The sequence below is a fragment of the Thalassophryne amazonica genome, chromosome 19 (assembly GCF_902500255.1).
Source record: "Thalassophryne amazonica chromosome 19, fThaAma1.1, whole genome shotgun sequence".
Lineage (NCBI taxonomy): Eukaryota > Metazoa > Chordata > Actinopteri > Batrachoidiformes > Batrachoididae > Thalassophryne > Thalassophryne amazonica.
The window spans coordinates 69,097,118-69,124,593 of NC_047121.1; the positions used below are offsets into that span (position 1 = coordinate 69,097,118).

Genomic DNA, 27,476 nt, shown 5'->3' on the forward strand with positions numbered 1-27,476 from the left:
TCATTGTTCCACTACAAGTCAAAAGACAAACGTCAGAAACTACTCAGTTTCTGCTCGTGTTGCTCCGAGCAGAGATTAGCATGAAGCTAATGAACCGACGAAATGATGACGAAGCTGCAGGCTCATTTCTCTCTGTGAAACAAACAGCAGACTGCAAAACAGCAGGACACAAACTGCAGCCTGACGCAAAATGAATAAATAATATTAATATGTTCACTTTGCTGTTAGTCTGGTGTTTGCTTACACCTACAATTAAAACTGTCAATGTGTACACGTGGTTTTATGGTCTTACCCCACAGGTGACTTTGGGGGCCCGGCCCGCGACCCCGATTTACTCCGCATGCTCATCGACTCCATCAGAGCCGTTGCCTTTGCTGCAGGAGGAGGGGCCATCCCTAAGGTGCACAGTGACAAAAGTACACTTACAGCAATACACACAATATACAGTTTGATGTGAATAAAAACAGAATTTCCAGACATTTTTGTTTTGTGTTTCACAATTACACATGCCTCTGACAGCAGACAAGAAAATGTCAAAAATGTATTTAAAAAGGGGGGAGGGGGGCTAATCAATAGGCCTGTCTGTGTGTTTTATCTTGCATGTTAAAAGATGCCAATGTGGCCAAAAATAGAAGGTTCACTGGCCTTCAGCTGCATCGGTCAGAATCCAAAACGTCAACACTGAATATGCAGCAGTTTTTTTTAATGCAGTTATGGACATTTTGTAGACCGTCTCATTCACTGATTGACTGACTGCATTAATTTTACAAGCAAAAACTCACCCTGCTGGTGGTGTGTGTGTGTGTGTGTGTGTGTGTGTGTGTGTGTGTACACATACAGTACGTTCTTTATAGTAAGATGCAGGTCGCGTTATTCACAGGGAATTATTAAAACGAATGGTGCTAATCTGTGAGAACTGAGCTACGGTGGCTTCCTATCCTACGGACAATTATCCAGCTGCTTATCCATATTCACATGTGTATGAATATCAATGTCATCAAATCACAGCGTGAGCGGCTGAGCTGAAACATTAGCGTGGGTGGTTCTCTAAAGGGGAACCCAAGAAAGGTGTGAATTTGTTCAATTTAGCAGCAATGACTATTATTATTTGAAGCGCTGGTTCAGAGGATGACAGTCTGTTCAGTAGGCTTGTTTGCATGTGATTATATCCAAACCCTTAAATTAATGTGTAAAAATAAATATTAAAATTTATTCTTTCACTGGCCGCATTAAGATGGCACTGGTTTTTCATGCTGAAATGATGGAACAATGACTGAAATAAGCCTGAGGTGGTGAAACGGGTCCAAAGATGCTCATACCTCCAGTCGAAGTGAGTCTCAGAGGAACAGGAGGGTGCATGTTAGGAGGATCAGAGGAGGACCTCTGTCGCCCAACCAGGTCTAATGAACCAGGCTTCCAGCTGCTTGAGGCTGAAGATTGGCTGATCCCTCCCAGACCGGCTAACTGGACTGAGGAGAAACAGTGTCCACGTTAAGAGTCAAGCTGTTTCAATTTGAGTCTAATTGAGGCCGACGCTTTAATGTGCAGTGGGAATGTGCAGAATGTTGTGGGCTGCACAGAGGTCGCCGGTTCACTTTGGCAGATTTCCAGGCAACCACTAAAATGATTAAAGAGTGTGATGGTCATCAAACGCCTGTGGTTTGTAAGGAATCCAGAAGAGTTTAATTACATTTTAATCAAATAATACCAATATTTATAAGAATGTGTTTTTAGATTTCTAACCCAGCAATGGTTTACACAGGCTGCTGTGACTCACTCAGCTCTGGCCAACCGGAGCTTTACAGTGGCAGGGAGCAACGGCACATCCAGACTTTTTGGATTGGGGTGGGGCATTGATTTATTCAGGGGTGGTATGAAGTATGAGTGCGCACACATCAAATGAGCTTGTTTGATATCATTTTTCCACGTAGGATAAGTGGTTCCATACCAACCCGCATGACAATAATGACCTCTACACATGTAACTGACATGTTCACTCTGTCTTTGACTGGGCAGGTCACCAATCATAGTTTACAATGGGGTGGCCAATCAGATTCTAGGAGTTGCCCGTGCCAATCAAGGCCCCCCCCCTTTGGCCAGGTCATCACATTTGTATCAGAAAGGCTAACCTAATTCAACAGGTTTGTGATTTAACTTCCTTTAATGATTTATTTATCATCCAGCTACATCAGTAATCACAAATTAATCTGCACCCCCCCCACAGGCTCACCCAGATTCCTTGGGGGCAGAGGAGGAGCGGACGTGGTGGAGGGCAGGCTGGACTGAGGCGAGCCAGAGGTGAGAATGGTGCCGTAGGTCTCGTTGTTCACCAGGCTGGGCATGTAGGCGCCTCGCAGTTTATCCTTGGTGAGGCCGACGCCGTCATGGCCCGCTGAGGTCAGGCTGGAGTGGAGGTGGGAGTTGCTGGCCGGAGTGTAACAGCTGACCGGACGCTCATCTCTGCGATGAGGACTGGGCTGGATGAGCAGCAGGAGATCAGAACATCAGTATGCCCATAGTGTGTCAGTAAATGATCAATTTCCAAAAACAGAATGGAAAAAATGACATTTGGAAAATGCATGTGCTATACATTTATGCAGTTCTAATTTTATTTGTGTATTGCAGATTTGTTTTTGTTTTTACTTTGTTTTGATGAAGCTTCTATAACCACATTACATTCACTTTCTTCAAAACCGTTTCCTACCTTTTCATCCAGATCCTCGTCACTCTCATCCAAATCTTCATGCTGCAGACGCCATTCATACTCCACGTGGACGTGAGCGTTAAATTTTCCTGCTAGCGCTTGGTTCAGCTGTACAGGTAACATCGCAAACAACAGTGACTGACAGCACTGTGATCTGTGTGGCATCAAGTCAAACAGAAACATATAAAACTCACCAGCTCCTCACACTGGAGGTGTTTGAGCCGGCGAGCGATATCCAGCGGCGTCTCTCCTGCCTCATTGGCTGCAAAACAACAGACTCGTGCTGTATAATCAGTGTTGTGTCCACTCGCCACACAACCACAAACACAAAGCCCATTTTATTTTCTCTTTTTCTAACATGAGGCAAACCTAACAAAAACCCGTTCCCACACAGAACAACTCTCTGGTTTCACTCCGTGGCTGTTATCTTTGTGTTCTCTTGGTGTCACACTGAGGCCGAAAGATTTGTGTTGTGAGAAAGAGTTGGCAAAGTACATATGGCTGGAAACCAAACAGCCAAGCAGCTGTGTGCAAGGTGGTGGTGTTTTTTTTTTTTTAAGAAGCCTGCGAATGCAGCAGAGAGGTCATGTTTGCTGTTATGTTTCCTTACCGATGTCTATGGAGGCTTTTCCTCGCAGCAGCAGTTTCAGACACTCGCTGTTGTCAGTCAGACAGCAGTAGTGCAGCGCTGTGCTGCCTCTGGCTGTCTGCTTGTCCAGATTCAGACTGCAAAGAGATTCAGAGAAAAGAAAACTAAAAATAAAGCCCCACTTTCTCCGGCGCTGCTCTACATATCCAGTATCCTCCAACAAGTGTCACATGACGACAGGTTAGCATCCACCATAGACAAAAATCAGAAGAATTTAACATCCCGAAGCAGTATTTTGCTATAAAGTGATAGATTTAGAATTTTATTTTCGCTTTCAGTTGGCCCCAACTGAAAATTGCTCTGGGTCAAGTTGCCACAAGTTTTCCGCCAGACGCCCTTCTGCACACAGCTCCAGTATGGAGAAACTTGCATCCAATCCAGGAAACATGTTCCTAAATGCTTCCTGAGCCAATTACTAATCTGGACCTCCTCTGCTTAATTTCTGAGGTTTGGCACAGAGCAGCTTTGTTGCACATTTGGAAATATATCTATTCCATCAAAATATACAAATACCAGCCAAAAGCTGCAAACTGTTTAAGGAAAGGAAATCAGACCACAGGTAGAGACTTTATAGTCTTTCAGGGTTTAAAGATGAAAACTTTTAACTATGAGATGCACATTAGGTCGGTGTTACAGTATTTATTACACAGTGCAAAGTCAGACTGTCTGTGTGTTTTAAATCTAAACTAAGAAAAATTAGCAATAATGCATTTCAGGACGTTGCATTCTGTAAATAAAAACATTAAAATAACCGGAGCATCCTGGTGCCCTCAACAGTTTGGTGCTACAACCATGGACCCTGTTTACATCTCTGACCCACCACGTCAAATAAAAATGCAGCGAGGCACAAAGGCCTGGCGACACCATACAGTGGTCTAATTTTGTTTACCTGTTCTGAGTGAGGAAGTCGACTATGTGAAGAGATGTTCTGTCCACCAATCTGACTGCGAGATGAAGTGCTGTCTCACCCTGTTCCTGACATTTAATAAAACAAAAACATAACACCCCTGGGAATATGAGATGATTGCCAGAAAATGCTGAAGTAAGTAAAGAGAGCAAGTGATGAAACGGCAAAATATGAGCTTCACGTCAATTTCGTGATAAAAAACAAAAACCCCTTTCAGATTTCAGAATCATCTTTAGAAGCCATGCACAGTTTTAAAAAAATGTCAAATATTCCAGTGGAGATGTACTGACGTGTCCGTTGGCCAGAGGAATGGGCTCCATCAGATCCACTCCCTCAGCATAAACCTGGATGAGCGTGAAGATGTCACGAGCCTTCACAGCCTCACACAGTGTGTGGAGCCGGGAGGTCGAATCAGGACACTTCTTCCTGGCGAAACGCTTCTCGATGTACTTGGCTGTGATGAAGTCCTTCCTCGCGTGCCTGTGAAAGATGGGAGGAGAGAAGCATAAATGGTGGCATCGTGTAGATCAAATTCACCCTTTAGATGAAATTAGTGGGTCTTTGTTAGTAACTAAGCATCAACCAATCGGCTGCCAGAGATAGTAACTGAAGATTTTTGTCACAAAAATCACAGAACTTGAAGCACAGTGTGAAGTCAAACAGGGGATCTGTTACAGGAAACCCCTACTTTAGATTTTGAGCTGCTGCTGTGAAAGACAGCGTGGGGACCTCTCGGGGTTACTTACATGTCACTGGTGGCGTTTGGTTTCACCACATTTTCAGCACTTAAACAGGCTTCCATGATTTCATTAAAGCCTGCATTCCCCACATTCTTGGCCAGCTGTGGAACACACACACACACACACACACACACACACACACACACACACACACACACACACACACACACACACACACACACACACACTTAAATCATAGTCTTTGTTCCACTCAACATCTCCATGAGGACAACATAGAAATCCTGAGCTAATGTGGGAGGAGCGTCATGATTTGCAAATCGCCCATCTGATTGTGGCTCCAACAACAAAAGCCATCTCAACATGGGGGAAAGCGATCCCAACTGGAAGCATTTAATCCCACTCATCCCACAGACTATGAATCCCTGCACCAAACCGTGATTACAGAAGCCCAATAAAATCTCAGCTATTGTGTGCAGAGACTCAGAGAAGTTTGTGTTACTTTCTGCTCCTGTTTCCTCAGACACCCACCCCACCCCATGCACCTCTTAGCTCATGTACCGCCACTCTCCTCTTCAAGTATGAATAAAAATGAATGAATGAAAACTGTTTATTTCGAACATTTGATACAACAACAATTACAAGATAGATCAGTAAAAAAAAGAACAAAAAAATTCCTACTGTGTACCCAACATGTCCGAAAATGGGTAGGGTGAAGCATCAGCTTATTTATCCCTACCCCTTCTTCCCCACAACCAGTAATACCCTTTGCCACATATACACATAGATTCCTACACACCTAAACCGGTATCTATATATATATATATATATACACACACATATACATACATATATACACAAACATAAATATACACCTACACATACCTACTTACATACAAAATACTATATATTTACAAGCCGAAGCAAAAAACAAAAACACCCTAACCCTCATTACCCTTCCTCCTCCCTATACCTAGAAAAAAACATATTTTTGTACCGCTGTTTGAACTGGTTCATGCTTGGACATTGCTTGAGCCCCACTCCCAATCTGTTCCACATCCTCACCCCACAGACAGAAATACAGAAACCTTTTAATGTTGTTCGTGCCCACTGATGCTTTAAATTAAATTTCCCCCCTCAGACTGCAATCCCCTGATCTGTTAAAAAACATATTTTTAATATTTGCTGGAAGTAAATTGTTTATTGCTTTATACACGATTTGTACTGTTTGAAAATGAACCAAGTCTGTGAATTTTAAGAATTTGGATTGTAAAAATAGTGGATTTGTATGATCTCTATAGCCAGTATTATGAATAATTCTTATAGCTCTTTTCTGCATTACTGATAGTGATTGTGTTGTACCTTTATAAGTATTACCCCATACCTCTGCACAGTACTGTAAATATGGTAAAACCAGTGAGCAGTAAAGAATGCGGAGTGAGTTGTGGTCCAGAATATGTTTCGCTTTGTTTAGAACTGAAATGCTTCTTGACAGTTTACTTTGTATATGTTTTATATGAGTCTTCCAGTTTATCTTATCTATTATCACCCCCAGAAACTTATTTTCATGTACCCTTTCAATATCTACCCCCTCGACTTGTAACTGAACCTCTATGTCTGTATTACAATAGCCAAATAACATGTATTTTGTTTTACTTAAGTTTAATGATAATTTGTTGACTGTCAAACCATATTTTCAATTTTCCCATTTCTATACTGATCCTCCTCAGTAACTCCTGCAAATCCCCCCCTGAACAAAAAATGCTTGTGTCATCTGCAAATAATACTAATTTTAATATTTTGGAAACATTGACAATATCATTTATATAAATTAGAAACAGTTTTGGACCCAATACTGACCCCTGTGGGACGCCACAAGCATTGTCCAAGCATGATGATGTATATTCCCCCAACTTCACAAACTGTTTTCTGTTACTTAAGTAGCTTCTCACCCAGTGCAACACCAACCCCCTAATCCCATACTGTTCAAGTTTACTGATTAATATGTCATGATTGATTGTATCAAAAGCCTTTTTAAGGTCTATAAATATTCCAACTGAATGTAATTTGTGGTCTATGGCATTTGTAATCTCCTCAACTGATTCTATTAATGCAAGTGATGTTGAACTATGTGCTCTGAATCCATATTGACTATCAGTAAGTAATTTATGTTTATTTATGAATTTGTCTAATCTATTATTGAATAACTTTTCTAATAATTTGGAAAATTGTGGAAGCAAAGAAACAGGTCTATAATTTGTGAAGTGGTGTCTATCCCCAGTCTTATACAGCGGCACAACCTTAGCTATTTTCATTTGATTGGGAAATTTACCAGTTTGAAATGATAAGTTACAGATGTATGTTAATGGTTCTACAATCCATTCAATGACCTGTTTTACCACCATATCAATTTCATTTAAATCGGTAGATGTTTTATATTTACAATTATTCACAATGTCTATAATTTCTTTTCCATCCACTGCTGTGAGGAACATTGAACAGGGATTTCTTTCTATGAGATTATTATCCCAATCCTCAGGTTGGGAATTGGGAATTTTTTCTGCCAAGCTTGGTCCAATATTTACAAAATACACCGGCCTTCTATATTCATTAGCCTTACCGCCACACAGAAAGAAGCTAACGCAGCGCCCATATGTCTGTCTGTATATGGCGATATCTTCAAAAAGTAAACAACAATTTCATATCAAACTTGGTGCTACAAACTCTGGGGAGCCATCCTGCTGCAATGCAAGTCATGTCAATGTCATAGGTCAAAGGTAAAGGTCAAGTCAAAGGTTATCCACTACTGTCCGCAGCGGTATCTTCAAAAGGCTGAGAACAATTTCAATTACACCTTCATGGATAAACTATGTGGACCATCCTCTCGCAAGTCAGGTCAAAGGTCAGTGCCAAGTGAAAAGGTCATCCTCTACAGTCCACGATGGTACCTTCAAAATCCAAAGAGAAATAGAGGTAATCACCTAAAATACATGAATGACCTTTTCTCTGGAACTAAATGAGATACTGAAGCACAATTTTTATTTATTTTTTTGCATACACCTCTGAAGTCAATGATTTTCCATGATGTTGCCATGCAACGTCAAACTATTAGCTGATGGCAGCAGGGTACTGCCATCTTCTGGATGCTTTCTTCTCACTCTTCTTTTTCTGTAGACTGGAACACACACTGTTGCAAAAACAGAGTACGTGAGGTCCTTCAGTGAGAAGATGGAAGACAAAAGAGACCCACCAAGAGTTCTGAGGTGCTGAGTACATCTAGAGTGAGGGACTGGATCCTGGAATAGTGGACTCCCAGCTCCCTGTGGATCCCAGAACATTCAATGCAGGTCAGGATTCCCAAGTTGGTGGACAGCCATGTTGGGTCTGACAAAGATAAAAGAGAAAGACATTTATGAAAGAGAACAACACAACAGTGACTGGAAGATGCACTATAAAAAGACAAACGCTCTTCATAAGAAAGACCAGAGAAGATTATCTACATAGAAGACTGAGGTTCATGTCTGTGCTGGCAACAGACCTTCTCCTGTAGGATCAGCATCTCGAATGCCGACAGGGGGAGACTTAAGCTCGTTAAGAAGTCCAGCTCTGTCCTAGGGTGCCACCTCCACCCAGTGAGGGAGGTAAAGGGAAGAGAAGAATGAGAGCCAAGCTATCACCTCTGGTGGAGAACGACTCCCAGCACATGGAGGACGCTCACCGAGCAGCTCCTTGAGTGGCAGCCTGTTCCTCCCAGTGTGTGAAGGAACATTACAGCTTGTCCTTCCATCCTTCAGCTGTCTGACTTTACAACCAGCAGATCACATACACACATAAACCGACTGACTGACTGAACAATTAACACCAACTCTGCAACATTATTCACTCAGGTGAAGTTCAACTTCATACTGTGCAGTACCAAGATTTCACTGCAGAGAAATAGCATTCAACTGTGCAACATGTCAAATCTGTTTCTTGTGTGCATTAGTGTCTGTTTATATTGCACAAACTGTTCCTGTTTTTATTTCCTCTTGTGTATAATCATATTTTAATGGTTCTAATTGATAATACTTCTCCTATTTCTAAATGTTTATGCATTCATTTTCTGCCACTGATCCAGGGACAAAAATTTACTCTCTTTTTATATGGCGTGTTTACGTATTTGATTTATTTCTGCAGTTTTTTTTTTCCTTTTCTATATGCTATTCACTTTGCAGCTGTAACACTGCAAATTTCCCAGCTGTGGGACTAAAAAGAATCGATTTTCTTAACTTTAGTTTTTGTATTCCATTTCACTTTTTTTCTTTTTAATTACTGTGTTTTACTGCAGTTCTATTTTTTTGAAGCATTTGGTATTTTTAAATTGGAAATTGTTTTATTATTATTATCTTAAATGGCAAAGGGAAAAGATGGGGGAAGTGATGATAGTTAACATGCTGTCCTTAGGCAATAATTCCTGCACTATGGGGGCAAAATTTAACATTTCTTACAGAAAGCTGCTGGTTCTGGAAATTTAAGAGGTGACTGATTATGTTTTAAAAATCAAACTATACGCACTGTCAGAGATAAGTGACCAAACTCTGTGTATCAGAGCTAATATGTATACGTCAGACACAAAGGTAACACTCCTGCATTTTAATATTAGAACTTTAAATATCAACAACCAATTATTTACAATGTCACAACATCTCTTGATCACTTTCCGATGGCTTAAAAAAAACATTCCATTGTGCCTCAGCTCATGCCAATGCTAATACTTTACTGGTGACATGTTCCTGCACATCATAGCCCTTTAGCTGATTGTTTCCACCCCAAGCTGCAAATAATTGACATTAATTTATTGTCAAGCTTTCACACCAGAGACCTCAAAATTGTTTCTTTTTCCTCTCTCTTTTCATTTATTTACCAATTTATGTGTAAATTTTGTCAAAGTTACATTATGCTTGCAGCATCCAATCCAATTCACTTTATGTAGCACATTTAACAACAAAAACATTCCAAAGTGCTGCACATAGAATCATGATAGATAAAACCCCAATAAATTAAAAATAAGAAAATTAACAATAAAAATAAGTAGAATATGCAAGATAAATAAATAAATACAGCATACAAAAGCTAAAACCAGTAAAATCTACTTAATTAAAAACAAAAACAATAAAACAGAGGACCGCACAACTCACGCAGTGTTAAAAACCAGAGAAAGAAAGTGGGTCTTCAGATGAGACTTAAAACACTCCACTGTGGGGACTGTTCGGACATGGAGGGGCAGAGCGTTCCAAAGTCTGGGGCCAGCCACAGGGAAAGCCCTGTTCCCACTGGTTTTAAGTCTCGTCTTAGGTACAACAAGCTGGAAATGGCCCTCGGAGCACGTGCAGGAGAGTAAATTTGTAGGAGGTCAGTGATGTACTGAGGGGCCATAAAATCTTACAAATAAAATCAATTCTAAAATGAATAGGAAGCCAGTGCAAAGATGCAAGAGTTGGGGTTATGTGATCACGCTTCCAGGCCCCTGTTAAAAGTAGCGCTGCAGCGTTCTGGACTAATTGCAAACGGGAAAAAGCCCATCGGCTGATGCTGAAATAAAGTGCGTTACAGTAGTCCAGACGACCATAACACAGCTGCAAGCAAATCTATATTTTAAAAGAATGCTTCATTGTATTCAGCAAAAATCTGGCATCTGGGTTTTGAGCTGGCTGCCAAAAAAAAAAAAAAAAAAAAAAAAAAAAAAAAAATCCCACAGTTGTCAGAAAGCCAAACTCAAAAGGTGAGCAATTAAATCTCTGCTTCAAACTGTATTTTTCTGACATTATAACATAAAACGCAGAAAAATCTCTGCCAATTCATTTTAAAACTATTAACGACTCATTTAAAATTTAAGAAATATCTCTCTCTCTCTCTCTCTCTCACACACACACACACACACACACACATGGCAGGTAAAATAAGTATCGAACACGTCACCATTTCTTCTCAGTAGGTATATCTCTAAAGGTGCTATTGGCATGAAATTGTCATTAGATGTCAGTAACAGCCCAAGTAATTCAAACATACAAAGAAATCAAACCATAGTTCCACATAAATTATGTGTAATGTGAAATGATATTGAGCACCTGTACAAACGGAGAAACAAAAAGGCATGGAAAGCCAAGTCGCCAGCTGAAATCGATCAGTAATTAGAAAAAGGTCCTGCCCCTTGTCAGTGCAAATTAATATCAGCTGGTTCAGTCCCAACCGATGGCCTATAAAAAGGTGTCTCATTACCAAGGTGTCACGGAAGAAACACCTCATGATGGGTAAACACAAAGCGCTTTCTCAAGATCTTCGCAACACTATTGTTGCAAAGCATACAGATGGCACTGGTTACAGAAAGATTTCTAAACTTCTGAATGTTCCAGTGAACACTGTTGGGGCCATAATCTGAAAGTGTAAAGAAAATCATTTCACCATAAACCAGCCATGATAAGGTGCTCCTCACAAGATTACTGACAGATGATTGAAAAGAATTATTAGAAGAGTTCTCCAAGAGTCAAGTACCACTTATGGAGAGCTTCAGAAAGACCTGGAATTAGCAGGTACAACTGTTTACAAGAAAACAATAAGTAATGCACCGCCATGGCCTGTATTCACTGCTGAAGAAAAATCATGTTGAAGCTCATTTAAAGTTTTTGCACATTTAGACAAGCTCTGGAAGAATATAGTCTAGTTAGATGAGACCAAAATTGAACTCTTTGGATGCCACAATCACAATACATTCCATCAATGGCACTGCACATCACCCCCCAAAACACCACACCAACAGTGAAGTTTGGAGGCGGGAACATCATGGTGTGGGGCTGTTTTTCAGCATGCGCCACTTGCAACCTTCATATAATTGAAGGAAGGATGAATGGAAAAATGTACTGAGACATTCTTGATTAAAAAAACAAACAAACAAAAAGCCTGCTGCCATCTACCAGGATAATGAAGATGAAACGAGGGTGGACATTTCGCAAGACAACGATCCCAAACACACAGTGAAGGAAACTCTCTTATAATTTCACAGAATGAAAATAAAAGTGCTAGAATGGCCCAGCCAATCAGCTGACTTGAATTCAATAGAAAATCTACAGAAAGAACTAGATCAGAGTTCATAGACGAGGTCTTACGGAGCCTTCAAGAATGGAAGACTGTCTCTGTGTGGAAGAATGGACCAAAATCACACCTGAGCAAACCATGCAACGAATTTCTCCACACAGGTGTCATGAAGCACTCATTACCAAAAAATTAAAGAAAGCTTTTGTATGAAGTATTAAATAAATTTCAGTAAGTGTGTTCAATACCCTTCCCTGTCATTCCATTTTATTACGTAACTTAATTTTCATTCTTATTTGTTTGTTTTGGTTTCTTTGTGTGTGTATTACTTGGGTTGTTACAGACATGAAAATTTCATGTCAAGAGCACCTTTAGAAATATATTTACTGAGAAAAATGGTGATGCGTTCATTATGTATTTTACCAGTTGTGTGTGTGTGTGTGTGTGTGTATCACATTCCTGCAAGCGATGGCCCTTATTCAAGCTGTGACATCATGCAAACACAAAGAAAATTCATAGTGGTTACAGAATTACACCTGGTTCGTCTTTAAGGTGTAAAACCACACCTTTTTTCCCACCATAATCCATGTAATCGATAATTGGTGATGGTCTAGTGGTTAAGTTGTTGGGCTTGAGTCCAGAAGATCATGGGTTCAAATCCCCGCCTGACTGGAAAATCACTAAGGGCCCTTGGGCAAGGCCTTTAATCCCCTATTGCTCTCGGTGTGTAGTGAGCACCTTGTATGGCAGCACCCTGACATCGGGGTGAATGTGAGGCATAATTGTAAAGCGCTTTGAGTGTCTGATGCAGATGGAAAAGTGCTATATAAATGCAGTCCATTTACCATGCAATCGTTTGTGTAGAGGTTTTTGCTACTCACTAGGTGCTCCACAGTCACAGCACACATCATTGCCGGTCATCCTCTTCACCTCCCCAAGGATTGATTTGGTCAGCTCTTGCACAATGTTGTTCTCGCCAACATGCTGGTCTCCTTTAAAAGCCTGGTTCAGAGCCTCCTCCTTGCTGTTCTGGAGCACGGAGATCCAGCTAGGAGAAAGAGACAGAAGAACAGAGGAGAGGAGTGAAGGCAGGAGGGTTGTGGTAGAACCAACAGGGTGGCAGATGAAAATGAGATAAGCAGAGGGAGACATGTAGAGCGAGGAAAAGGACACAGCAGGTTGACAGGCGGGGATGAGAGCAGTCAAAGCAGAAAGGAAGAGCAGCGGGAGACGAGAGAAACAATTAGGGACATATAGAGGAAGAAGCACAGAAAGAGAAAGTGAGATTAGACAAAGTTGATGTGCTGGAGCTGAGACACTAAAAACAAGGACAAATATCTGTCTGGGTGAGAGGTGGGAAGTGTGTGGAAAGTAAACAGGATGCACTAAAGACAACGCAGCAGAAATGAAGAGGCACTTACATCTGACAGTCCTGGTCGTCCTCGGCCTGAAAGTGATACGTTCTGTCGTCTGAAACAAAAGAGAGAAGACCAAATCAGAAGAGTGAAACAAACATCAGAGTGGAGGCAAAGTCAGACTACAGACTGCTTCAGTTTCTGTAAATGTGAACCCACTCTGCGCTCCATCTAAAGAAATTTAAATAAACGGCGTGTTTCAGGTGGCTGAAGGTGAACATTTCCAACACAAATCGACTACCAGCTCTGTGTGAAGAAATTAACCAGCTGTGCTTCAAACCTGCATCAATCCTGGTCAGAAAAGGCAAATACTATTCACAGGCTCACTGCTTCGTGTGGTAAACTGTGCAGGGTGTTCAGTCTCAGTAATGTTAAACTGATTGTGTTGACAGAAAGAGATGGACAATATCTAATAACAGAACTTTAAATATCTGCCACTGTGGGACAGAGTAAATGTCAGGTATGTGTATGTAAGGCTGCAACTCAGTTATTTATTTTTAATTAATGAGACACTAGAGTCTGGCATGTCAAAAAAGGGAAAAAAAAAAAAACCAAACACAAATTACAAGATTCCATTTTTCAAACAACTTAAGAGCAAGCCACATATTTGTGGAGCCAGGACTAACAAATAATTCACAATTTTATGGATAAAATTAACCATATGTCAAATACTTGACTAAAACCCAGTTCAAACAGAATTAGTTTTTATATGGGGAGGTGTAGATATGCAACCTTACCACAACATGACTAATATTTATGACCAAATCGTGTAGGATAAGAAATCTTGCAAGAAATGACAGAGATAGGAGTGACTTCTCAATCAATAGGCCTGACGCACTGCTGTCATCCCTAAAAATAAAAATCACCAGGCTTCTTCACTTTTTCTTTCCGCTCTGTGACAGAATGGATCCATCTAGACAATCTTTTTCCAAAGGATTTGACAGAATATTTACAGATATTTCAATTTGCAGCGGAGTAGTATAACTTGCAGTAATTTCTAAGAATCATTTTACATAAGGTGAAAGTTGCTAGAATTTTTATGGACACAGGAATGCACAATACATAGAAATGCTTGAAATTGTGCATTTAGAAATTACTGAAAAACTCTGGTAATAATTATATTATCCCCACCTCCCCATGTGAAAGCCTTAGTGTGTCAGACGAGTCTTTTTTAATCCACTTATCTATGTCTATCTTCCTCAAAACACCATATTTGTAATTCATTGTGACTGTATAATAAACCAATCATAAGCTGAATAGAGCTTATCGATATTGGGCATGTTTATTACAATAAAGGCATAAAAATACATTTTTAAACAGTGGTAATGTCATGGAAATACTAGTCAGTTAAATTAGTGCTGGGAGCACACTATAAAATGTAAACATTACAATCTAGGACAATTAGTACGCATAACTTCACAAAGGACAATAGGCATTGAAACAATAGCCTCATCCCATATTCTATCCCTTCAACCATACTTTTAAAAAGAAATTGTAGCTCCATGCAGTTATTCCAAATTAATAAAAATGACAACAAATGTCTTCTTTTCACAAAAGTGAAAAGTAGAGATCTGTGAGTCAGCTCACAAAATAACATCCCCACTCTGCCATTCTACTTGCTTCACATATAATATATTGTGGCCTGCAATAGATTTTGCTTGCAGGGGGTTTGGCTGCCCCTTATGTCCTTTTTGTCCGTGCCATACCCCTCCACAAACCAACAATAGGTTTTTCGTAATCTTGGTAACAACCAAACCAACAGACATAAACACAGTCTCCATGGTAGAGTTAAGTGCAACTTTTCTAAAAATATAAATATGCTCCAGATAATTAATGAAAAAGAAAGCAAAGCCAGCAGGAAAGAAGTGAAAGAAGGATGAACTTACGAGATATGAGATCAAAGCTCCTCTTTTCTTCAGGATTGTGTTTCACCTGGCAGGTGAGCAGGTTGAGTTTAGCTGGAGGCCGGTTAGCCTGCCATGGTGTGTAAAAGAGAGAGGGAGAGTGAGCGCGATCCAAACAGACTGCTGGCCGGAGCCAAACTAAACATCTGATAAGCTGACGTGTGTTGAACTGTGTGAGTTCTTCACTGAGCCAGAGCTCAGTCTTTACATGGCAAGACAATGTAGAGTTCAGTGAGCCTCGGTCGAGCTAATGATGTGAAGTTTGAACTTGGCAGGTATTCTCCGTGTCCTGTTGTTAATATAGTCAATGCAAATGAGTCGAGATAATGAGTTGGCGAAGCAGTGGAGCTGTAATAATGTGTGAAGTGTTTTTGCATATTGTACATGTGTGTGAGCACAAGACCTGCAACGTGATCAGAATAACAACGAACGCTGATGTGATTTGCAAATGAGATCTGAGATACAACTCTGGATATTGAACTCCCCCCCCCCTTTAAAGTTCTACATTGGACCACACACAGAACACTGAGGTTGTGCACCTCTTTGATTTCACTGCTGAGGGCCTTTATTTCAGAGGAAACCTAATCAGGAAAATTAAGAACAAACTAAACCAAAAAAAAAAAAAAACTGTCTTAATTAAAAGTTTACATGCACTCATTTTCTTCACATTTTTCGTTCTATAAGCATCCGGCTTATAAAACTTGTGCCAATTCAACATGCAGACCCACCTTGGATCTGCTGTAGCGACCCTGAGTGAAAAACAAGGGAGCAGCCAAAGGGACTTACAGGAAAGAAAAAGATGTTAAGATTTTACTGCTGTTTACCTACGTGTTCTTTGAAATTAAAAATCAACAAGAAGAAGCAGTAATTTTCTTACTGGCCTCCAGACACAAGCTTTAGAAATAAAAGAAAGCGAGAAACAAAGCTTATTTCAAGATACATATAAACCCACCCATATGTTTAGAGAGACAGAGAGAGAAGGAGCAAGTGTCTGCTTCAGCTGCATCAATACAAAATCCTTTCCACAGGGTTGTGTGGATTTTTGAAGTGTGAATACCTGTAACAGCTGGAAAACAATCAGAAAATAATCTAATCCTCAGATTTACCACATTTCTATGTGGGAACTGTCACCTGCTCCCAATCCATCATCAACATAGCATTCACTAACCATCCAGCAGGTGGCATGTCTATGGAATTTTACGTAAGCAAACAAAGCTGGTTTTTGGATTGATCTGGTGCATCAAAGTTCACCAGATTTGAGTGTGTTTTTCCTAATTATATGCCCTTATAATCTAGTGAGTTATGAGATAACAGCATTTATTGTTTTTGAGTTAACACAATGAAGGAGCTGGACCCACTTAACCATACACTCCCTATGTTTTACAGGGTACAGGAATACCAGTCGTCCTTGTTCCCATAAAGTTAGTGGTTTTACCATCTTCAAGCACATTTTCTCTAATGCTGCCTGTTGTTTTGGGGAATGACTCAGTACAAACACCTTTTCCCTCTGAGCTGAAGCACACACCATATGTGACAGACCCATGCTATAATGTTTAATTACTGTGCCATGTGGGATGGTGAGGTAGCCGTTCCTTGCTGTGCACTTTCTCTTCTGCCACACTTTCCTCAACCTGTAACACATGAAAGACACATTTAAGAGGCACACATATGAGTTAACAAATAACCACTGTATAAGCAGCACTTTTTATTACTAATTGCCAATTTAGGAGAGTTTTTAGTTTTTTATAATTTAGTTTTTGTTTTTTTTTTTAACAGTAACTCAAATTATGCAATTCAGCAGCGATCACCAACTGTGCTTCTGGAGATCACCTGTCCTGCATATGTTTTCCAACTCTCCCTGCTCCACCCACTGTTAATTAAGTCCGGTGTGCTCAGCCAGTCAAGAGCTAGGAAACAGAGTAGACTAGTCAGAGCATATGGGCTGTGTCTCAATTAAGCAGCTGCATCCTTCTAAGGATGTAATAGTTGGCTGCTTACATTATATGTAGCTTCATGAGACTGCCCCATTTCAAAGGCTCCTTGGAATGTGCCCGATGTGTGCAGCCTTCTTACAACCAAAAATGAAGGATACAGTGCATCCGGAAAGTATTCACAGCGTTTCACTTTTTCCACATTTCATTAAGTTACACCCTTATTTCAAAAATGGGGTAAATAAAAATTTTTTCCCCTCAAAATTCTACTCAACACCCCATAATGACAACATAAGAAATTTTTTACTTTTGCAAATTTATTAAAAATAAAAAAAAATCTAAGAAATCACATGTGGTATTTGTGCTGGAGACCCTCCTGTCCTGTGCACCAACAGCATTTCCTATATATTCGTTTTGTGAATTATTCTGTAATTCATGTCTGTAGCATGGCCCAAGTAGAGGGTCACCCCTTTGAGTTTGGTCTGCTTGAGGTTTCTTCCTTAGAGGGAGTTTTTCCTCATCACTGTTGCTCTGGGGGTTAGTAAGGTTAGACCTTACTTATGTGAAGCATCCTGAGGCAACTCTGTTGTGATTTGGTGCTATATAAATGAAAAATTGATAAATTGAAATTGACATGTACATAAGTATTCACACCCTTTGCTCAATACTTTGTTGATGCCGCCATTACCACCTCAAGTCTTCTTGAATATAATGCCACAAGCTTGGTGCACCTATCTTTGGGCAGTTTTGTCCATTCCTCTTTGCAGCACCTCTCAAGCTCCATCAGGTTGGGTGGGAGCGTCGATGCACAGAAATGTTCAATCGGATTCAGGTCTGGGCTCTGGCTGGGCCACTCAAGGACATTCACAGAGTTGTCCTGAAGCCACTCCTTTGATATCTTGGCTGTGTGCTTAGGGTCACTGTCCTGCTGAAAGATGAACCATGGCCCCAGTCTGAGGTCAAGAGCGCTCTGGAGCAGGTTTTCATCCAGGATGTCTCTGTACATTGCTGCATCCTTGGCTGCCTCATGGCAATCTAAAAACAACCCTTTTTCACACTGTCATTATGGGGAATTGTAGACTTTTGAGGGAAAACAATTCATTTAATCCATTTTGGAAAAAGGCTGTGAGATAACAAAATGTGGAAAAAGTAAAGTGCTGTGTATAATTTCTGGATGCACTGTACAACACGTGTTCTTCATGATTCAAATAGTCCCATAAGTCATTCTGTGTTTGAAAGATTTATTTTAATTCCAAGGCAAAACAGTCTGTAAATTTTACAAGAGATAAAAGGACAACTTTGTACCCCATATGTACAATTGTAAATAAGTAATGTTTATATGTATAAATAAGGACTGAAAAATTATTATTATATTACAGGTCATGCCCACTATGCTGGCTTGGTGCATGCAGCTGTCAAGATTGCCAGATGACAGGGTGTAGGGGCTGAAAAACGTAATGATGCAATAGCAAAATATGCAGTGGGCAAGAAGTCTCATTTTAATAATGTTTTGTTCCAGTCTCTCCAGCATCTGATGGCCTGAAGCATTTCGCAGGACACAGCCCTTGGAAGTATGCAGACCCTGAACTGGGACACAGCCACGGGCAATGTGCAGGACAGGTGGTCACCAGGAGCAGGGTACAGCATTTTTTTTTTTTAAACTAAACAACTATTATCTTCAGCTTTTAAACTGTAGTGTAAAAATTCACCCGTCACTTCTCTTGTAAAGGTACCCGCTGCGCTCAGTGCCGTGCTCCTTGTTTCCCTGTGGCTGATGCAGACTGTAGGTGGTGTTCTGACGCACCTGAGAATCCTGGAAAACACAAACACACAATATACAAAAAAAAAATTACACCTGAACCACTACAAAAAAAAAAGAAAATAAATGCATGTAGGAGATGAAAACAGCAGTCGAGAGGGATCTATAGAAGCATTAAATGGCTCTGTTTCTACACTCTATGATGTCCTCCTCCACATAAACACTTTAGAGCTAATACAAAAAATAGCATGACAGCTGCTGGGAGACTGACTATGCTTTTGTATGAGTGAGGGAAATGTAAAAATCAGCCTTCATACCTCAGAAAAAAGGCTCTGCAACTGCAAAGTGGCCACAAGTGGCTGTTAGAATGTTTAATTCATGTTCAGTATCGAGTATTAAATGTAACATACTCAGAAAATAGGAAAATGCCACACTTCTGCATAAAAGCAATGGCAAAAAAAGAGGGCATTCTTCCTTCCATTCTAATTACCAAATGCACAGTCAACAGAACAATATTACGTTGGGGGAACAGATAACAACAATACCAAAAAAATATCACAACCTCCTGACTAACAAATGTATGAAAGTAAACGAAAAAACAAAAAACAAAAAAAAAAAAAGTTTTTTTGACAGTATGCACTACAACTGAAAGTAAAAAGTAGGGCTGAGCGATTAACAGAATTTTGTTTTCAATTACAATTTTGGCATCCAATTATGAAAAATAACAGATAAAATAACAGCTTTGCTGCATTTCGTTTTGCTCTCGATGAATCCAAACACCAACCTCTGGTGTGTGTGTGTGTGTGTGTGTGTGTGTGTGTGTGTGTGTGTGTGTGTGTGTGTGTGTGTGTGTGTGTGTGTGTGTGTGTGTGTGAGTGAGAGAGAGAGGCGCGTGTAGACACCACTGCTAGCAAAAGCCTCTGCTAGGCTTTCAGGTGGCCACTAGCTGCTATGGACTCTACCACGTTTGTCCTTTCTGAGCATATTATATATGGCTTGGTGTGCAGTTAATTGTATCATCTAAGAAGCTGGTGCTTCAGCATTTCTGTTGAGTGAAATTTTAGTATTATTTGATTTGTAGAATAGCGCCATTACTGCAAGTATCAACAGCTTGGCAACATCAGCTCGGTTGCTGAGGCAATATTCTGGTCGTAGAATTTGATACGTGCACCCAAGCTGTGTGAAACTACCACAGTCCGCAAAAATGTGCGCTAATCCAACACCTGCCCCAAGTTAGCCTGTCAGCATTATCTTTCTTAGCAACAACAAGATGGGGACTTGTTAGGGCTTCATGTCTTGTTCACACTCCACCTCATTACCCATTCATGGGTTGACCAGGATTTTTTTCCCCCCCCCAATTATATTTAAAAATTGAAGTTATATTTCAAGAAAATCCACAGTCAAAATTTCAACATTTATTTATTTTTTTTTTAATGAGTTCAATTAACACGGAATGTTTTGAAAGTTAAGGAATAATTGTGTTCAATAATCATGATTTCATTTTGACCAAGAATAATTGTGCTTATGATTCATGTTATAATCGAGCAGCCCTGAGACACAGAAAGCAGGATGCCAACAACCACAGAAAAGGTGTTTTTGATGAAATCCACTTACTCTCCTAGACTTGTTTCACAAAAAGACAGAGGCAGCGGAGGAGAGAAGAAAACAGTCTTCAGGTGAGAAAATGAGCTGCTTGCAGTTTGCAGTATAGATACAGAGTTCCCAAATCACACGGCTATGAAGCATTGTTCTGTTTATTCATGTGGTAGACCAACTGGAAAATATGAATGTGTGTACCGAGTGGCACAAATAGCACATTTTTTTTCTCCAGAAAAAAAAAAAAAATTAGTAGTGACAAATTTATGAGAGTCATAAGGACTGTTTTTTATAACTTTATTTTTTGCTTTTTTTTCCAGAAAAAAAAAAAATTACAAACAGTAGCTAAACAAAACACAATAACACATATAAAACATTATTAAGAGCAATAATGGTTGAGAGCATAAAAGTTCAGTACTAGAGATAATGAGATGAATATATACAGTTCTTCTTACAAACCATAAATCAAAAATGAAACAGATTGTCACCTCATGTTTTGAGATACATGTCCCATTTTTCCCAGAGAGCATCGTATTTGTCCTTTTGTAGTCTTCAATTGAAAGTCATGCGTTCCATGCACTGGATGTTTGAGATCATTGTTACCCATTGGTCAATAGTAGGAGGTTCCCCACAAAGCCATCACCTTGTTACAGCCTTTTTACTGCTGTGACAAATTTTTTTAAGAGGTATCAATCACCTTTGGGTAAACTTAAGTCCATATCCCCCAAATAAAAAGACATGCATGTGAATTCGGTATCATAGCAGAGAGTCATAAGGACTGTTGTACAAAAATTAGGCACTGAAGAGTCATCCACATTTAAAAAAAGAAAAAAAAAATATGGCAAGTGACAAATTCATAGGATATCGAAAGGTCATGCAATCAATTTTTGTCTCTGTGTTGTGTTACCTCCTTCTGTTCCACCTGCAGCGCTGACTTCAGGACATCTCGTAACTGCGTCAACTGCTTCCTCTCCTCATCTTGCACCTGTTTTATCTGTTGAAAAGCAACGATTGGGAAGAACAGCGGTGAAAAAACAAAGAGGGACACCTGTGAAATATCGATTAATCAGAGAACTGCTGGTGTTAAATAAACACGAGGAGAAGCCACGACTGCTGGCGGTCTCACCGTGTGCAGATCTGTGGACAGTTTCTCCATGGATGGTTTCAGGTTGTCCACAGCTTTCAAGCCATCCTGGAAGAAACTGAACACAAGGATGTCAACACAGTGAAGGATTAGCAATGACAAAACCAAGTTTACTACCAAACTGCTACTAAGTAAATGTTCACATTTTCAGCTAAACAATACAGTGTAGCATGTCTGTATAGATACAGGGTTGCGTGTGTGCATCTTACTTGCACTGTGCATGAAAGTATTTGATAAGGTTCTGCAGCAAGTCCACCCCTTTCTTGATTTTGATCTCATTGACTTTGAGGAGATACTGTAAATGCGTTGAATACAGATGTGGTTACACGAGGTGAAGAGGCCACACTTACTGCATCTCAAACCTGTACACTCCTTTCACCTTTCAAGTTAAATTTACATCAAACTGCACAATCATACAAAAAACATGAGCTGCATGAAAAAAAAAAAAAAAAAAAAAAAAAAAAAAAAAATCTACAAGACCACTTTAAAACTAGAAGCACTCAGAGTGTGCAAACCTCCGCCAAGGCCATGGGGTCACTGACACCATAACATCTACATGCCGTGGAATCACTGAACCTAAAAAAGTCTAACAATGATGTTTGCTCAGTAGTAAAAAGGTTTCATCTGCTGTGACTGGATAGCATGTATCCTTAGCGCTTGGCATCACAGTTTATTGCAACTTGCACCTTTCCCAGAAGGTACTGTCATCTGAGCACTGATATTGATATTACATGTGCTTATAGACAAAAGCAAATAAGAGACAACATTCAATTTATTATTCAACTAAACTGCAAATATATGAATTTTTTAACATTTATGAAACACTTCTCTAAACAAGGCCATAGGGTCACTGACCCTAAAGAGATTCCCTCCTTGGCACAGTGATCTATTTCTTTTTGTCTCTTTCTCTAAAATTGTATATAATAATCATTAGATTATTAATATATAAACAAAAATAAATGTAAGAAATATTCCAATTTGAAAATAAATGCACCCGAACGTGATGACAGCTGCAACTGCTTAATGCTAACTTTTAACATTGAAAATGCCATAGACATGCTAACGCGTTAGCATCAGGATCCGGATTGTAATCCGGATCACCACTAAAATTTAATCACTTGTTCCTCTTGTCATTTCCAACCACTCCACAAAATTTCATCAAAATCCGTTCAAAACTTTTGGAGTTATCCTGCTGACAAACAGACAGACAAACAAACGCGACCGAAAACATAACCTCCTTGGCGGAGGTAAAAATGCATGGTGACATAATGTTATGCATTCTATAGTAAAAAAAAAAAAATAATAAAAAAATCCTCAAACAAAACTGCATTTATTTTATTCATTTTTTTACAACTAACAACAAAGTTCTGATGTCTACAAACTAGTTTACAGAGATTACTAAACATTTATAAAAGCTGTAAAGCTCAGGAATGTGACAAACCTCACACATCTGCAACTGGAAGAACCTCCTCTCCTTCTCCATTTCTTCAGCAATTTCGGCTCCGCTAATTTCAGTCCTGATCATGCCGTGCTGCCTTGCGTGCTCCTTCTTCTCCTTCTCTATCTTGGTGCTGTCAGTCAGCAACATCACAAGGTGTAACCAGCACATCACACCACAGTGCAATGGCAATAAGTACACACACACACACACACACACACACACACACACACACACACAAAACGCAGCATTGTGTAAAAATCAACCCATCTGCTGTCTGGCAGATTAACAGAATGACCTTGTTGGAAGCACTGGTTGTCCCATCGTACAAATGGTGTCACCAGTTAAATGGTTATAGGTTTGGAATCAACACCTATAAGATTTGAAGTGGTTACATTTATTGGCTTTAAGGTTTACTGACCCGTAGAGACACAGCAGCTACTAAAACTTTGCATGTGCCACATTTTCTGAGCCAGTACTGGGGGGGTGGATTTTTCACAAAAACCAAAAATCTCCAACAAGCAATTGGAATAATACACCACACAAGGGAGCGACAACCATACAAAAGGGCATTCTACTTATGGGTGATTCTTTAACTACGGGCACTACTGGCCTTGTAAATGTAATTTCCACCACACCATTGCCTTACAATATAAAGCGCCTTGGGGCAACTGTTTGTTGTGATTTGGCGCTATATACATGTGCTCTGATGTCACTGTTTAGCTCCATAGAAACTACCCAAACAATCTTTCATACAAACTGTTTAAAGGGACATTACAGTGTTGTGGTGGAAATTACGGCAATAGTGTGGGACAACTACATTTTGTTTAAAAAAAATCACAACAGTTGTATGACATTGAATACCCCAATTCTATTTTGATTATTTTACTGATATTTCATTCAGAGATATTTTAAAACATTAGAAAAAACGTTTCTTTACCATTCATTTTTATCACTGAAGATCAAAAGTCTGGGTGTGGGACAAGCACAAAACGGCAATATTTGCATATAATGATGCTGAAAAAAGGTGAAAAAGTCATCATAGACTACTAGAACAAATTTCTTAACACACTTTCATTGTAAAGATAACTATAAAAGTGTGAAATTTCCCCTTTTTTCTGTTTTTCATACAATATGATCAAAGGACATAATAAGTGCCCGTAGTCTAAGAATCACCCTTATATCAGCATGTTCCCCCCCAAAACAACAACAACAAAAAAACGATGTGTGTCAGTGCTGTTGACAACTGGCCATGTTTCTGTATGAGAGCGGTCCAGTTTGGGGTTCAAGTGCATCAACAGCTCCATAACACGACAGAGTTGACAGCAACATGGCTGTCACCTTAAATTTAAAGGGGATCAGAAAGGCCCATGGATTATTTATAGCATGAATAAACACAAAAAATGTGTTCTTTTGATAGTTCAAGAAACAATGAAGACCATAAAACATCTACAGAAAACCTTGTTTCAAGATTTAAGATTCAAGATTCAAACAACTTTATTGATCCCTAAAAGGGCAATTCATTCTTCACACCTGATTACATAAGACAAAAATACAGCAATTAATCCACAATTATTACTAGTTGAACATAATAATGGCACACATCAGAATTAAAATAACTGCACATATACATTTGATTGTTTATGTACGCTAAACTTTGAAACTGTCCGTCATACGAATTGAGACAATGAGGGTATAGGTGGCCGCAGCCTGGTGCCGCACTGCCAAGCTTGGGGGAGGTGAAGTGGTGGTCAGACCACGACATGAATTCAGTCATGTTCTGAGAGGCTTTGACATTGACCAGCTGCCGTCATTTATGCAGCTCAGGCGGGTGACGTCACTGGTTGGGGGGAAGATGAGCTACGTTCTGAGATTCCCTGCCAGAGGCACCAACAAAGAGGTTATATATGACTACTAGAGTCTGCAGTCCCAATGCTGCCCACTAAACGTAAACGGCCCTTCATGGACAGCGACATGACACCTCCTAACCGGGCAAAATATTGACGAAGTTCCCGGATGTTAATGCGTTTTCAATGGAAATTCGTGACTGAACACAGAAAAACACGTTAAAATGCCATTCTGACTTGGGTATCGAGCCAGTAAAATTCATTAATATTAAATCATATCAGGAAAGTATTAAACTTTCTCTGACACCCACACATTCCAAAATATTAGTGTTGAAAGTTACACGGATCTGCACTGTTAAGCTGCACTGCTGGGCTGAACACAGCTGCTGCTGTTTTCAGCATAACGCAGCTCCTAAAACCATTACAAAACACACACACATATCTATCTATCTATCTCTCAATATATATCTATATCTATATATATTTTTCTTTTTTTTCCACAATGATCCTTTATTGATCGAGTTTCATTCATGAAGTCAGTGGTGTGTGTGTGTGTGTGTGTGTACATCTCTGTGTGTGAGTGGTGTGTGTAAGTGTCGTCAGTGTCCTCGGATGACACAGGCACAGGCAGGAAACATACACCTGTTTATCAACCAAATGTCACGGACAAAGTGACAAAATTAACCAAAACCACTTACTTATGGAAGGAAATATTGTCTCCCTTGTTCCTCCATTTGTGCCTTTGCCAACATGTGCAGCTTCCCGGCATATTCCACCTGTTTCTTGATGAGACTAATAGAACTTCAATGAGTGAGCTCAGTAAACTGCACTCGCCCCACCAGAGGATGACCCCAACCAGTGACGTCAACCAGAAGTGCCTTCCACTGACTTCAGCCAACGCCCATTTACATCTCAATTTAGCAGCAGATTTGATTCAAATAATATTATCTACACTGTGATCAAACATTCTGCAAGTGTATGAATAACACTTAATTTTTACCAAGGAACGCACAAACAAATTCTCAAAAAGCATTTCTGTTCCCCTTTAAGGTTAACTGCATTTTGGTGAGTGGTCACTCACATTTAAGACTGAATGCATCATCATTAAAAATGACAAATTAAAACTCATTAGAACACCAGACTCACAGTGCAGATGGACACTGATGTATTTTGTGAAGGTGACCAAAGACACTGAAGTGGAATGTTGTGCAGTATTAACATTAAGCACCTGCTAATCACCCCAATAATGAGTGGGATGTGACAACATCAACATCTCAACAACATTTTTTGTTAACTATTCTTTTTTTTTTAATGAAATTATGGCTTGAATCACTGGCAGCAGGAGAGCTGTTGCCTGTACAACAAAACATAGCATCACAGACCTTTTAACAGCTGACTAATAAGTTAAATAACAAGGGCCCAACCATGAAACAGCTGTGCAGCCAGCTGTGTTCACTTTCAAATGGCTAAAAATGGTGCAAATTCCAACACTGGTCACTTGATTTGTGAATTCAGTCCAATTAAAGTGTTAGACTCAGACACTATATAAACAGTGCTGTGTTATTGCCAGTGTGATGTAAAGGCTGACGGAGGACTTAATGTTAAAGTCTGGCATGCCGTTCTGCACCAACCTGCTGACTTCACTGTACATAAGTTCACTATTTTGCCTTTTTGAACAAGCCAAATTTGATTTTCTTAACACTAAAATCACTGGCTCGTCTCGACACACGAATCTTCTTCCATGACAGCAGTGCAGCTTTGTCAGAGTTTGGACTACAGGGACAGTAAGATGCTAGCCTGGTTGGTTGAACGCCAGTCAAACACAGTTGTTCAATTGATGAAAGAAATGGGAATTCATTCACTTTGTCTTTCTTGACTGAGGGTTTTCTGCTACGATTTAAGTGAAAAAAGCAAATCTTTAATTGTCAGATTTAATACTCTTCTTGCAAACTGTACCAGTTAAAGTGAGCCAAACCCCAACCTGGAGAAGAACTCAAATTTAAAGGTTTGATGCAAATCAGTTTAGGGGAGAACTCACAGCTCTTACGGGAGCATTACTCCATTACTCTCTCTGCCAGTATGAAAACCATATGTGTGTGTGTGTGTGTGTGTGTGTGTGAGAGAGAGAGTCTGCAGAGATCAGCAATGCGATAACCAGAACAGCACTGGAAAAAACAGCAAGGCATTGTGGGTGTCCCCCCACCAAACAAGCAGACAACTGGGTTCCATTGATGGCAGACAAAAGTCATCAATGCAGTGAAAACAATAATAATAAATCATTAAAACCGAAGGGGTTGGAACAGTTGAAAACAGTCACAGCAAAATGTCTGAACTCTATGCCAATGCCAAGACTGTACCGTTTAATCAAAATGGTTCAGAGAGTAAGTGTATTACCCTTTTAGTAAAGAATGTCCTT

At 39.8% G+C, this 27,476-nt stretch overlaps 1 protein-coding gene across 2 annotated transcripts in view; it reads right to left on the bottom strand.

The window, feature by feature from the left end:
• The window catches only part of asap2a (ArfGAP with SH3 domain, ankyrin repeat and PH domain 2a), a 98,305-nt gene that overhangs the window by 9,431 nt on the left and 61,398 nt on the right, over window positions 1-27,476 (bottom strand). The window contains exons 6-25 of one of the 2 annotated variants that reach the window (XM_034159365.1): window positions 23,217-23,346; window positions 21,985-22,070; window positions 21,758-21,833; window positions 21,539-21,625; window positions 20,650-20,658; window positions 18,986-19,089; window positions 16,907-16,976; window positions 15,328-15,415; window positions 13,448-13,496; window positions 12,908-13,074; window positions 8,209-8,342; window positions 5,007-5,101; window positions 4,551-4,740; window positions 4,243-4,328; window positions 3,315-3,430; window positions 2,899-2,966; window positions 2,705-2,812; window positions 2,231-2,477; window positions 1,320-1,469; window positions 293-395 (exon numbers count right to left, since the gene is read on the bottom strand). In XM_034159365.1, the coding sequence (XP_034015256.1) occupies window positions 293-395; window positions 1,320-1,469; window positions 2,231-2,477; window positions 2,705-2,812; window positions 2,899-2,966; window positions 3,315-3,430; window positions 4,243-4,328; window positions 4,551-4,740; window positions 5,007-5,101; window positions 8,209-8,342; window positions 12,908-13,074; window positions 13,448-13,496; window positions 15,328-15,415; window positions 16,907-16,976; window positions 18,986-19,089; window positions 20,650-20,658; window positions 21,539-21,625; window positions 21,758-21,833; window positions 21,985-22,070; window positions 23,217-23,346 (2,163 nt within the window). The remainder of the gene's footprint in view (window positions 1-292; window positions 396-1,319; window positions 1,470-2,230; window positions 2,478-2,704; window positions 2,813-2,898; window positions 2,967-3,314; window positions 3,431-4,242; window positions 4,329-4,550; window positions 4,741-5,006; window positions 5,102-8,208; window positions 8,343-12,907; window positions 13,075-13,447; window positions 13,497-15,327; window positions 15,416-16,906; window positions 16,977-18,985; window positions 19,090-20,649; window positions 20,659-21,538; window positions 21,626-21,757; window positions 21,834-21,984; window positions 22,071-23,216; window positions 23,347-27,476) is intronic. The other variant, XM_034159366.1, reaches the window with a different exon arrangement.